General features: G+C 38.3%; 2 protein-coding genes across 13 annotated transcripts in view; both read left to right on the forward strand.

The window, feature by feature from the left end:
* LOC124151408 overlaps positions 1-14,025 on the forward strand; it is a 460,916-nt gene that overhangs the window by 112,808 nt on the left and 334,083 nt on the right. The window lies entirely within an intron of this gene.
* LOC124151409 (DISP complex protein LRCH3-like) overlaps positions 1-14,025 on the forward strand; it is a 117,174-nt gene that overhangs the window by 74,614 nt on the left and 28,535 nt on the right. For 7 of the 12 annotated variants that reach the window (XM_046523855.2, XM_046523859.2, XM_046523856.2 and 4 more), the window contains 5 exons: positions 909-953; positions 8,172-8,279; positions 10,818-10,970; positions 11,778-12,093; positions 13,139-13,291. In XM_046523855.2, coding sequence (XP_046379811.2) covers positions 909-953; positions 8,172-8,279; positions 10,818-10,970; positions 11,778-12,093; positions 13,139-13,291 — 775 coding nt within the window. The remainder of the gene's footprint in view (positions 1-908; positions 954-8,171; positions 8,280-10,817; positions 10,971-11,777; positions 12,094-13,138; positions 13,292-14,025) is intronic. The other 5 variants (XM_046523857.2, XM_046523863.2, XM_048390981.1 and 2 more) reach the window with 4 other exon arrangements.

Genomic DNA, 14,025 nt, shown 5'->3' on the forward strand with positions numbered 1-14,025 from the left:
TTGAATCATGTTGAAGAAATGTAAACTGATTTAGATATATAAAGTCAAATTAACTCATTGAAATCATATATGCTTCTTATTTTTGTGTATGTCAACTTTATGTCTGTGACATGCCTCAGATATTGAGCATTATGTCTGCACTAAGACACTTCTGCCACGACCTGGTTGGGACACTGACAATTAATCACTTAACAATGAATTAAGACAGAACTGAAACAGGTGATGTCAGTACCATGTCTAATATATGTCATTATTTTATGTGAACTTTCTTTTTATTGACAGTAATTCAACAATTAACCTACTAACAAAATGCACTTGTAACTGAATTTATTTCAGACAGTTACCTACTGCTACCCCTTGAGTGTTTGAAATGGTGCATGTATATTTATCCAGTTGTCATTTGATCTGATAACTTTCATTGAACTGTGGTCAGCTTTGGATAACATAGTTGGATGTGAAATAAAAATGAAAGTGATTTTTTAACCCCAGCAATGATAAGATATCATAAGTTTTTGAAGATGTCTAATTTGCAGAATTGACTTTAACTAATTTATGCAGTGAATTTGTCATTATCAAATCATTCCAGAATTATGTGCTTGCCCAAGCAATGTTTCCAATAATTTCTTTTGGCCATGTAGAGTGTGAATATTTTATGATTATTGAGGCGAGTGCCCAGCAACATGAGTTGTTTCCCCTGAATAATCTTTGTATTTGAATTGTGACACCTAACTGACATGAGGGGCAGTTACACAGACAGTTGTAAGATAATAAACATTTTGAAATTTCCAAACACTCAAGGGGTTAACAGAATTGTATGTAGCACATTAACCCTCTCTGAGCTGACAGTCGCATGATGGTCTCTCTTTGTTGCTTGGCCATGTCACTCAAGTTGCCATGTTTCTCATCAGGGCGAGAGTGACCTCGCGACGGAATACAGTAGATAACATTGCCAGGTATACTATGGTAGATGATCAGTGGGTAGTGTCTGTCTGAAATGCAGAATCAGCTCAGAATCAAGCTAGGTGCATAGTAATTCATATGAGTCAATGTTCTCAGTCGGAAACTATTCTTTTTTGTTATGGTCAGATTTTTTCTCCACCCCTTCCATTATTTTTATTTTGCCACATTTTTATCAGTTACTCTTTATTTCCAAATTACCTGCATTTAGTGCAGCATAGAGATTGTGTATATCAGACAAACATTTTGTGCACTTGATGAGTCTATGTTTTGGTGGAGGGGCAGCAGGTTGTGACAGGAGAGTTTATGCCGAGGTGGAGGGTTGACAGGTTGTTGTAAATGCTGTGTACTTTGAGTACTGTTTGATCTGCGGTCCACATGATCTCAGCAATGCCAGACAATGCCATGTTGCTTCTGCTATCACATAGACGTGTAGAAATCTTGCATTGCTCTTGTAGACATTGCGCAGTGCTTCGCTTCACTTGGGTATAGGGGAAACAATGTACTGTATAATGTCTTGCTCTTTCTCCATCACGTTCTGAAGGGATTGTCGGCAGTGGTATCACATATGAATTGACGTTGTACATCAAGAAAATCTTCATCACCCAGTTTCAGGGAATATGTCTTGAAGTATTCACAGTGTTAGCACCGCAGGGGCTGATGGATCTCTTATTGTACTGGAGGTTGTTGATTCGTTGCAGTTGTTTGAGTCAAACATAGTACCTTTCACTTCCTGGTCTGGCTTATGTAGGGGGCATATCATGTTCATACATATTTCAAGGGTCAAGTTAATACCTCTATGAGATCGGCTCATCTACGGTCATATACAGTATATAATTCAACATGTATCTGCTGTTAAATGCTTGCCATAAGAACTGAAGTTTGTCAAAAACATTGGCAAGGCTATCTCTAGGTTTATGGAACCAGTTAAACATGCAGTATCATCGATGATCTTGACACTCCAAACCCTGAATGACTTAAGACAGTAACTGACAGGTTACTCTATCTTAAGCAGGCGCTAGGGTAGCCACGCTGTTAAAGTGTTCGCATGTCATGCTGAAGGAACTGGTTTGATTCTCAACATGGTTGCAATATGTGGAACCTTTGGTGAAATATTGCTGACAGTGAAGTAAAACCATACTCGCTCACTCACTCACTATCTCTCACTCATTAACCTAAGTCAGTGACATACAAGTTTGTGTAAACTCAAGATACCATGCCATGAGGTCATCTTCTGTTATCTGGTGTATTGCAAAAACTTTGTTGTCAATACAGTGTCTGTTGGCTTAGCTGACAGTGTTGTATTGGTGGGAGACATTTAATGTGTAGAGTTGTCCTACAATGTGTGATTACTTGCATGGAAGACTGTTTCCATGTCCTGGGGTAATAAGGGGTCGAGTGACACACCCAGTGGAGAATTCCTTCACAACATATGAAGCTAGTACCTGACCTTATCTCAGACAATGCCTATGTCTGCTGACCTTATCTCCCTGAAGGGCAGAGGTGTGAGGACCACACACAGGGGGCGGTCTTTCTTTTGTGTAGGTTGTTGTTGTGTATGATTATTGGGCTTATAATTTGGATAAATAGTTAAGATATATGAATGACTTTCAAAAGGAACTAGGAGTTTTACTTTTAATATGGAAAGTTTAAGCACTTGTCTTTAGGTCTCAACTGAGAAGATGAGACTAAACAACACTTTGAACAAAATTTATTTTTCTCAGTTTAATGTGGTAGGAAAGCCTAAAGTGATGATAGATGGGGAGAATCGGAGTTCGAGCTCAGAGTAAGTAGATCCAGACACAGCTAAGGGGTGCAACTCTGTCAGGTAGTGGAAGTAGATGTGAATGGCATCTGTAGGGGTTGTAGTGTTACTCTATCTGTATCTAATGGCATCTTGTCAATATAGGTATGTTTATGAATAAAAAAAATATCATGTACAGGAACGAAAGTAAAAGAACAAACAAGGTGTTATGCTTGTCTTAAAAACTGATCAACTGTGGAACTTCTTAAGCAGTGTTAATCTTCTGCATCCATCAATGCAGATGAAGTAAAGGATCAGGTACATTGTACTTTTCAGTCTTGACTTGTCTGGAAAGGTTATTGGGTAGAATTACAGTGCCACATACCAAGTTTCAAGCCAGAGGTGGCAGAGTGGAAATATCTCTGTGAGTCAGGTATGGTGGAAAGCAATGAGAAGGACATCTGTTGAAGGCAGTACTAGGATTAACACTGCTGGGAATAGCTGCAGTCTATTTTACTATATGGGCTGGAAGTGAGTCAGTGGTGTAAGGCATCCCATTTCTCTGTGTGAGTTGCCTCCCTTAGCTGTGCCACAATCTGCTGGTCATGATGAAACATTGCAGGTTTGTTGAGGCCTGTCAGTGTTAGAAATTAGGCATGAAAGTCAAGTTTTTTTTGTTAAAAGTTAAAAGATCTGGGTGTTCCTAGGTTCAGATAGTATAGGAGCAAACCACAAGGACCCTCTTAACCCCCTTAATTCAAACACTGCCTGTGATCATGTGTCTCACACTTGGGCAGGCTGCTTGTGTAAGTCTAGCACACATGAAGCTTCTCCATCTAACATGACAAAGTTGCCTAACCTGAAAATTATTTCATATCCGTCCAGTAAAGTCACTGACTATATTAACTCTTTCAACACCGTAGGCCGGTTATCCGGCCAAGAAGCATCGAGTCCCCAGACACCGCAGGCCGGTTATCCGGCCAAGCTGTAGTCACGTCAAAATAGTATATATTTTTATGGACCTACCTGTAATGTCATTCATTTAGTAAATCTATCACATTTCACAATGTCTGAAATGCATATTCCATATCAATTTAACATTTTTTATCGTTAAATTAAAAAATTATTCACTATTTCTCGCGATGTTATTGAAAATAAAATTTCGACAACGGGTCCACATCGAACACGTCAAAGAGGAAAATAAAGACGTTTTAAACAAATCTTTAAATATATTATACAAAGTAATAAATAAAATAAACAAATATATATCTTAAAGTAATCTAAGTTATTATTTCCATCTTTTCGTGCGATCGCGTGTAATGTAAGTCAAATGACATCTCGGCTTTCGTCGCCTTGAATTCTCGGCTCGGACACGATGTTTAATGCAAAAATATATGCATGAAAAATCTTTGTCACAGCTCGTAACCTAGCACGATACATTCACGAAGTTCCATATTTTTAATATATATCGTGATTTCCTGCTCAAAACGTTCAGAATAACACAATTTAACAAAATTCTTTCGCAAACTTCTGTAATTTATCGAACACGAGCTTGGTATCACAGCTGTAATTTGATTGGCTGCCTGAGGTCACGTGCTCAAAATTGACCAATCACGAAACTTGTAGCAGATTTCCGCAAGAAAGCGTCATTAGAAACCAATTTTAATCCAATGAAATCGCTTGTTATAACTACGAAAAAAAACCAGTTGATGTTACGTGCGTGTAGATGAAGGAATAAGCTTTCCAGCGATGTGTCATATGCCATTCTTCGACGAACGTGTTATTCATACGAAACCTCGAAAACGGGGGTATTTCTTCATTTTACTGAGCGGACAGTCGCTGTTATCGGGAAATGGGTGATGACAGAAACTGTTCATAATTCTTTTTGAAATGATTTTCCAATTACGTAAACAATGAAAATAAAACAGAAATAGGTACGTGGATATTATGAAATCATATATTTGCCGAAAATCGTCAAGTTTTCGCTTCCTTGGTCCTTAATCTGGATGTTAACAACGTGTTAGCGTACATTTTTTATTTACAACAAATTTAATTAAGTTGTAAATGCATTATTTTAAATAATGTGAAAAACATAACTTTCATATTTATAAACCATAGGATCAGACCTTTCAAATGGTGTATAACATGTAGCAGCAAATATATTTTACAAGTAGGTATTTTCTTTGATAAATGTTGGCTTCATCTATCACACAAGAGTCTCTGGGAACTCGGTGTCCCAGCAGTAAAACACTTCTGGTTGACTGGTGTTGAAAGAGTTAATCAGTCTCACTCAGTACAAACTGAGTTTTTGTGATAGTCATTAAAAGTATTTGATTTACCACCCTGCAACTGATAATCCATACTGTTATATTAGTATCTTCTGATAATGGTTCCAACACAATCTTGGATTATTTTTGGTACAGATTGGACAAGGAGGTGTTTTCCTATCCTTGTCTTTTATGATTAAATTTAGTTATGTCCAAATGTGTCCTAAATTGTACTGCACTTTTGAATAGATGCCGAATAGGAAGGAATAGATATGGATAGTAACCTATAAACACCGATCACAACATGGTGTGTGGCAGTTCTTACCATAACCCTCTGATAACTTTCCCTCATGTGCATTTAATTTGACGATCTCGGCACCACCCAAGCTATATTAAGCTTTCACTAGGATCAACAAGCAGAAACGAAACTATTTTACCTCATGGGTACGGTATCAATGCTGATAAGGAATAGACTCTGTGATACAAAAGGATTTATGGTATCAAGGTTGTAGAATTGATTAGAAATGACAGCGATGTTTATATGGGTGGCCCAGTCATCTCATCTAAGCCGCTGCGTTTACTTCGGCAGTCCTGGAAAGCGCCATTATTCATTATACCAAATAGGGTAGCCAGGTCCTCAGATTGACAGCAACACACTTTACTACCCCACCAACCATGCTAATCAAGCAGCCTAAACATAAACTCCTACATCGTAAAGAGAGGGAGTTTCAACAACAATATTCACCAGTATTTCTGTCCATGTTAACTGGCTCTGTCAGGCCTCCAGGTTGCTGTGACATGCTTATGTAATCAACTTAGGAATAAAAACGGTAAGACAGCTGAAAGTTAAGGAGATGACTCATAGCACAGAGCAAGAAGACTTTCAAATATGCAGATTTCTTTGGCAAAAGTGTCGTCTCCAGAAAGCAGTCCTGTTGTGAATCAGATGAGCTTCCAAAATACTGGGAAGTCTCAGGAGGCTGGTGTGAGGTCTACTAGTAGTCCCTGTGTATAAGTACTTCTGTGGAGTGCATGTTACCCTGATGTGTTAAGAATCTCACATTCCATGCAGCCACAGTGCACAGAGGGAAAGTCTACATTAATACTCTGTATATAAACGTCACTTATTTACCTGGCTTGTTTAAATGGAGGGGGAAAGGGTTCTTGTATAGGTATTGAAAATTGCACTGTTCCACAATTAAGTTTGGAAAATTGCTTGTCAACATAAGTAATTTATTGAAAAATTAATATTTGATAATGTTACATGAGTTGAATAGTGTCATAATGATGACGTCTTTGTCAAGTGGCTTAATCATTTGTTCATCAGGCCAAAGTGCTGTTTCAATCACAAATTCAACTAGTCAAACATTATCAGTCACATAATGTCAGTCACATTTCATAACTGAATGCAAACAAACAAACTAAAACCAACAAATTGCAATGCAGTTGATCAATCAGAAAGCAGTAGAATTCATTGCATATGTACTTAGAAACTCGGAATTCTGTTGGATCTGCTTATGTTTTGAAAGAACTATTTAACATCTAAACCATCCCAGAAAGATGCAAATAACCTGCTCCCTGAGACGGAGAAGATGGGTCACATGGACTATTTACAGGAGCATCATTGTTGATGAGGAGCTGTGTTTAGATGCATGAGTCACGCAGTAGGCTGTATCTAAGATAAGGAGGGGAGGGTGAGCACAGCCCTCCTGTCTTTCAAGTTAACAAGCACCTGTTAAAGTAATGCCAAGCTTGTTTTATGGGCTATGTTCTTTGTGATGCGGTTATGATGTTTGGGTTAGTTTTGTTATGACAATGACAGGAAGAAATTGGTAAAAGTGGGTTATATTTTTAGCCAGGAACTGGATCTCGTTTTCTTGGACCAGGTATTTGGGCAGGTGTTTGTTATGTAGTGATGTGGCATCAAGTTATCCCGGGGCGGAAGGTTGGACCAATCACATGGAGATGTGCAGAAACTAACGGCGTAGTATATCAGAGATATTGCATGAGCGGATGTACATGCAGGTTTTTCCTGAATGGATAGATAGTCTTGATTTGGAGTAATCGTGATGTCTCGCTGCAATTTTGTGATAGGTGAGTTGCTCAAATGCTAAGGAGATTATGCTATCTGTCTTGCAGCTACTTGTGTGAGATATGGTTGTGAAGCTATGCACTTAACGCAAACATAACTTGCTTTTTGCAGTACTTGCTTTTAGTGTGAAATCTGCACTGTGCACTTAGTTCTGAAAATAGGATGTTTGATCATTGTCTGGTTTGGTGACATGAGACAGGGACAGAGCTGAGATTTATATTCTGTATAGGAATTATATGAGTTCTGGACATGCAACCATTGTCATTTTGTGAAGCTTCTGAAAACCCATGAAAATATGTTCTACTTGTTCTTAATTTTAAGAAAAAGAACCCTATCTTGTTGTTCCAACCACAACATACCAGTATCTAATGCCTACATCTATCAGCTATGAAGTTCTTACATATGATGATAATGGATTTCAACATTAAAGTATAATATTAGGTGACAACTAATACAAGGTAATAATAGCCTGGGTTAGTAAAGCTTGTGTTGAATTCTAACCCTGCAAATATAGGCTTTGATACCTCAGTAAAGCAGACCGCCACTTAGGGTTTGTAATACTGTCAGTGGACACACAGAAGAGACAGTGAAAATGTTGCCTTTGTCTATAATTGCCCAATAAGAAATACTTGGGAATGTCAGCTTCATGTATTGGAGACAGATTGTAGGGATTAAAAGAATAGGCGTCATGGAATATTTATGCAGAGCCCTTTTAGACTGAGTGATCTTAGCGCCAAGCCACTAAGCTGATTATGTATCCTATAGCTAGTTTTAAGTTGTATCACTCCAATTGCATCATGGTCTACAGCTCTGAGTCATGATCCACAACGCAACGTTTCCCCAACAACTGCTTGAGACTCCCATTGTTAACATGGCCTTTAAATGGTCATGTCATGATGTGTCAAACAGGACTGGAGTTGAGATAGTCTTATAGCTAAGATCGCTTTAGGGAAATGAACCCGGATGAATTTACTGTTGCACCTGATTCCTTTCCCTCTTGCTGCATTCAAGCACTCACTCTCTAACACCTTCTTCTTCTGACTTTCTTGCCAATGCAACATTGCAGCCTACCAGTGTTCAACCTGAGATTGCATGCACCTTTTTATTTCAGCTTCGGCTACCCAGCCACGTTGCATGAAGACTACTATGGTAGAACGTATGATTACGGTAGCTATGACTATAACGACCATGGCTTCTACATCTCAGACTATGGCTATAGGTCAGTGGTATCACATCGGCCAGTCTAGTGTAGCATGCTTTCTGAGTTTGTATCTGTGTGTGCTTTGTCATAACAATCATGCTGTTGTCAACTTAACACTTTGTATTTTCATATTGTTTTGATTTTGTCTATGGCTGTATTGGTACTTTTTCAAACAAATATTCTGAACAGGACTAGGAATTTCGAGAAGATGTATTGGTTTCTGTAACAAAAAGATAGGCATGTAATTTTATAAGTATTTCCTTTTTTATTATCAGAAATTTTTCATAATTGTCACTTCTCATGACATAGAAGCATTGTGAGTTAAATAATTCCAAATATATAGGATTCTTTCAGAAGAAATAAAGGAACGTAAAGTAACGGATAATTTTTTTTTAGCTTTGAACAGTTTGGTTGGATTGGCCTATATATTGTGTTTCATATGAAACATAATAAATGAAAAGACTAATACCTGAAGGTCCAGTCAGATGGGTGCGTAGCCTAGCTGTTAATGTTTCGCTCTGTTTCCCACATGGGTACAATATGTGAAACCCATGTCTGGTGTCACCACTGTGATATTGATGGAAAATTGATACAGCGGCAGAAAACACAACTCACTCACCAGTCAAATGGTCAAATAATGCTTTAGAAAGAAACAATATTTTTTATCATTGAGTTGAAATAAAGCTATGATAGAAAACAATCTTTCCATATTTTTTGGACAAGGATTTTACCATGTTTACAGTTCCAACTACAGTCAATTATAATCAACAAATATATTATTAATACAAATATGAGAGGAGCATTATGTTTGAAAATGATCATATCTTCATATATGTTTTCATACAACTGGTATTACAAGTCATGCCTAGTCTGGAAAATGGGAAATTTAGCATAATGAAAACAATATTGTCTTGAGTAAAACATTTAACCCTTTCATTAAATGGTCCTGATGTTACACTACAGCTGAAAGGGTTAAGTTGGTTTTATTCCTGACAGCCTCTTGGTAAAGGAGCATGTAGCAAGAACTGGATGAATATCTAATGGCTTTTGAAAGTAGTCTAGATACTTGTACTTGTTGGGGTCAAGGTCAGCCTGCTGCGGGCAACAAATTTTGTGTGCAAAATGAAATAAATTATGCTAAATTTTCTTATTTAAAAAAATTCTCTTTTTTTAATATGGTTTACCTTGCTGAAAACTAATTATTTTTGATTTATGCAAGTGTGTTCAAAACTTATAAAACTGATTTGCAATGTAAAGTTCCACCAGGTTCAAAACAAGTTCCTGTATTGTTGCTTTATAAATTATGCTTGTGTGCATCATATATTCATTGCTAAGGAAATCATGATGGAGTCGGGCCATTGCTTTGTTTTCAGATAATTTCACTGTTTGTAGATATTTTGGAATTATTGCCATTTTTTGCAGGAATGAAGGCTACTTTGTATCACTTATTATCAAGACATTTAGTGTATATTATATATATGTATTCATGATTAAGACATAAAATCAAGAACTGTACAAAGTGTATTGCATGAAATCTGTAGGTCATCTTGCATGCGTTAGTACATCATCCCATGAACATTCAAATTAAGATGAACCCTGATAGGATGTGGATATCTGTCTTCCCTTTCCCTCATCACACCTTTTTGAGACATCTAAGGTTTTTTTTTATCCATTATACTTGGTCCTCTGTATAAGTGATCACATTCTGCACACGTCCTGTTCCACCTCTGTCTCTCATCTAGGCACAAACAGGTGCTTTTCTATGAATTACATACACCAGGTCATTTGTACAATGGTAGATTTAGTTTGCACAATTGTTCCTGAAATAATGTTTTTTTCCATTTTACTGCATCATATATTTGTACATTTGTAGATTTAGTGAGAACAATTCTTCCTGAAACAATGTTTCCCCACTTTAAAGCAATTATATTCAAACCAAATTATATTTCTGAATTTCAATTCACTTCAGATGATGTACCTCAGTAATGACTAATGCCATCTTAATTCAGCGCGATCATGACAGATCCTTTTGATAAGTTTTAAATTTCTACTTGTCAAGTAATGAAATTCTGAAGTATGGAGTCATCAAATTTGTTAAAAATTACTGAAAAAAAACCCAGCACAGAAAACATCACTTTGCATGCTTATATATATCTTCCTTATACATGTATCATCCTTCGTACTTCATATAAATATCAGTGAATATAATTCTATTATCTATATCCTACATGGTATTTTTAGAGGCATTCGGTTTAAGCAACAAAGGTCGTTTGATTTTCCTGTTAGCTCTACCAATGTTTTTAGTATAAAAGTTAAATGTTTCTCATCATTATTCTTACTTACACTTTTGATATCCAGTGTCATTGTAGCTTCCTCTTCAAAGTTTTATGTACCATTTCTATTTAAAGAACTTGGCTTTGAACATGTTACTCTTTAATTAAAATGAATACCTCTATTCATATATGGAGTCATACATTTCTTTTGAGAAAACTTTGATTGGAATGTTTGTATTGCTAAGATTTTAGTTTGTACATGCGTGTACTTCCTGTGTTGCAGGAAACAGCCTCTAAGTTCGTCATCCAGTTTTAAAGAGGACAGGAAACTACATAACAACACACAGTATCGCCGTACTACATCAGACACCGCTGCCCGACGTCTCCAGGGTAACCAGAACTCCCATGTGGACAACCTCAACTACATCAACCGCAAGTGAGTGGTGGTATTGAAGGGGGATGACTTTGTATTCAGAGATATTCAAATGTTGGTTCTGTGTGTTGCTATTTGCCAATCGTTGCTGAAACAGGTAAGCAACTACAAGTGAGTGGTGGTGTTGAAGGGGGATGACTTTGTATTCAGAGATATTCAAATGTTGGTTCTGTGTGTTGTTATTTGCCAATCGTTGCTGAAACAGGTACCGGTAAGCAACTACAAGTGAGTGGTGGTGTTGAAGGGGGATGACTTTGTATTCAGAGATATTCAAATGTTGGTTCTGTGTGTTGCTACTTGCCAATCTTTGCTGAAACAGGTAAGCAACTACAAGTGAGTGGTGGTGTTGAAGGGGGATGACTTTATATTCAGAGATATTCAAATGTTGGTTCTGTGTGTTGCTACTTGCCAATCTTTGCTGAAACAGGTAAGCAACTACAAGTGAGTGGTGGTGTTGAAGGGGGATGACTTTATATTCAGAGATATTCAAATGTTGGTTCTGTGTGTTGCTACTTGCCAATCTTTGCTGAAACAGGTAAAGGGAGATAATAAAAGGATGAAGAATTGTCTCCCTTCTTCATACTTGTCGACAACATTAAATTATGTTTCATTGTACAAAAATAAATGACTTTACGTTATCTGTAGCAACTCAATGATGTTCCTTGTGCGTTGTAGGCAAAGAAAACAATAATACAATTACATAATAATGATCATGGAAAGTTTTTCATGTCATGATATGATTTTCAAAGTAGTATCACAAATAAGTTCGAGTTCTGAATGAATATGAAGTTCAACAATATTGCTTTGCAGTGGTGTAGATGATAACGTCAACAACTCAAGCTCGTCAACACCGATCCCATCTCCTAACCCCAGCCCTTCAGGCTCCCAGAATTCCCTCCCCTCCAGCCCCTCCACAGGGCCTGTCTCGGGCATCCCTTCCATCGCCAGAGTGCGGGAATCGGCCGACAAGTCCACTCCCCACCAGAGCCCTGTTGTACGGCGTGCCAAGGCTACCGACAGAACGGGTGTGGCCAGTCCAACGCCTGGTCGCGGAACTACTCGTGCCGGTGGGACAACTGCAGGATCCAGGTTACAGGGTACTGCCAAGAGGAATCACAACACCTCTGTAAGTTGGGAAACTCATTACTGGTGGAGTCATTACAGGAGTTATTCAATGCTTTCCATGAACCATGACTTTCGCCAGGCACATACTGTCAGGAGAATGTCATGAAATACATCCAGTCTTTCCGAGAGGTCATGACAGTGTGTTTATGAGCATTAAAACATTCAACAATTTCAGAATCAGTTTGTGGGGGGATAGAGTATTTTTGAAAACTTGAACATTTGACTGGTACCTTATTTGCTAGGATTTAATTAATCAATGCTTTCCATGAACAACAATATTGCAAGGCACATACTGTAGGGAGTTATCATTAAATACTGTGCGGTACTGGTAAATCTGAACAAATAAGGGACCAGATCAAAAGTTCAATGTAGGATAAGAAAAAGGTTAGGCCTGGTGAATTCTGTTGCGTTTACACTACTAGTGGTCCTAAGAGGTTGCAGGCCAAGTTAATTGCCATTTCTCTCAACTGACCATGACCCTGATAACAATGTCATGGTAGGAATTGGATCAGGTGGTCAGGCTCGCAGACTTCATTGATGCATGTCATCGTATCCCAATTTCTTGGATTGGTGCTCATGATGTCAATCACTGGATTGTCTGGTTCAGATTCGATCATTTACAATCTGCCGTCACATAGCTGGAAAAGTGGAGCGTTAACAACAAACAAATGTAAACTCTGACCCGGTAGTTATGATCAGGAGCGCTGCTCTCAACTCAACTGTAAATAACTGTCAAAATTCATTGATGGAAGCTACGATTTAAACTACAAATGATGCTTGTAATCAAGTGTAAGGTTGTTTCTACTCATAGAGAAACTTTAGCTTGTCAAAATGAACTTGCAGAGCGATGGCCATCACTGGGCACTGATAAAGGGAGATAACTCCTAGGCCTTGGAGGGGACTGTGGAATCGGTTCTGGAGTTCATTGTCAGTCTATTTGTGCCAATTTGCACAAGCCTAGTCTTCCTTTTGTCATAGAGAACACCTGATTTTAAGATGCGAGTGTTTGTAAATAGAATATGCAGTACGATGGTGATGTTTTCCAGGAAGAAGAGTTCAAGCAGAAGCACCAAGCCATGAAGAACCAGCATAGCCAGGAGTCCCACAACCTGAAGAAGAAGTTGGAGGACTCCAAGCTGAAGACCATCCAGAAAGACGCGGTGCATAACTATGTGTCCAAGGTTTCTGCAGCACGCTCGGTACACGCTCTCACTGCACTCACTTCACAGGGCAGGGGCTGTTGGGCAGACAGGGTAGAAGTTAACAGAGGCGTTCTCCTATATTATTTCAACCTTGGGATCCCAAATCTGTAACAACCATCAGGGTTATGACAAGGACCGTGAAACATGTTCTTACTGCAAATCCTTGACTAAATGCCAGGTGAACCGATACACTGGAAATAAATGTCTGCATTACTATGTCCATTCCTTTGTGGCCTGGTCAGATGCTAGGCACAAGCCACAGGGATTGAAACAAAATTGAAAAAACCCTGATGCAAACAGCTGTCTAAAGAAAAAGAATGCCTGCCTTGAATAAATACTGGGTGTTAGGAGTCTTGAAGTATATTCAAGGATTTGTGGTGGTTTTAAATGCTGCAATGGATGAACTAGTGTATGAATGCAAGTGATTACTGCAATGTTATTAAGGATTATCATTTTGCATAATGGTCTGTGAAGTCAGGTTCATCTATGGTTAAATAAATGGGGGAGGGGGGTCCTTGTTGCTTCTGTTTGTGTCCACTGTTGAAAGTCATGTTCACAATCACGTCACCACAGCTCCAGCACTTTGGTTTGACACTTCTGATAAATGGTGGTGGGTAGAAGCCTTTGGTATTGTTACATTCATCAGCACAACTTATTCTGTCTTAACTGGATAATGACTAAAGGGAGGAGGGTCGCATTCTGGGCGTTTCATTTGTTGCAGTAAGTACATA

Source organism: Haliotis rufescens, unplaced genomic scaffold (genome assembly GCF_023055435.1).
Source record: "Haliotis rufescens isolate VD_foot unplaced genomic scaffold, xgHalRufe1.0.p SCAF_9, whole genome shotgun sequence".
Taxonomy (NCBI): Eukaryota; Metazoa; Mollusca; class Gastropoda; order Lepetellida; family Haliotidae; genus Haliotis; species Haliotis rufescens.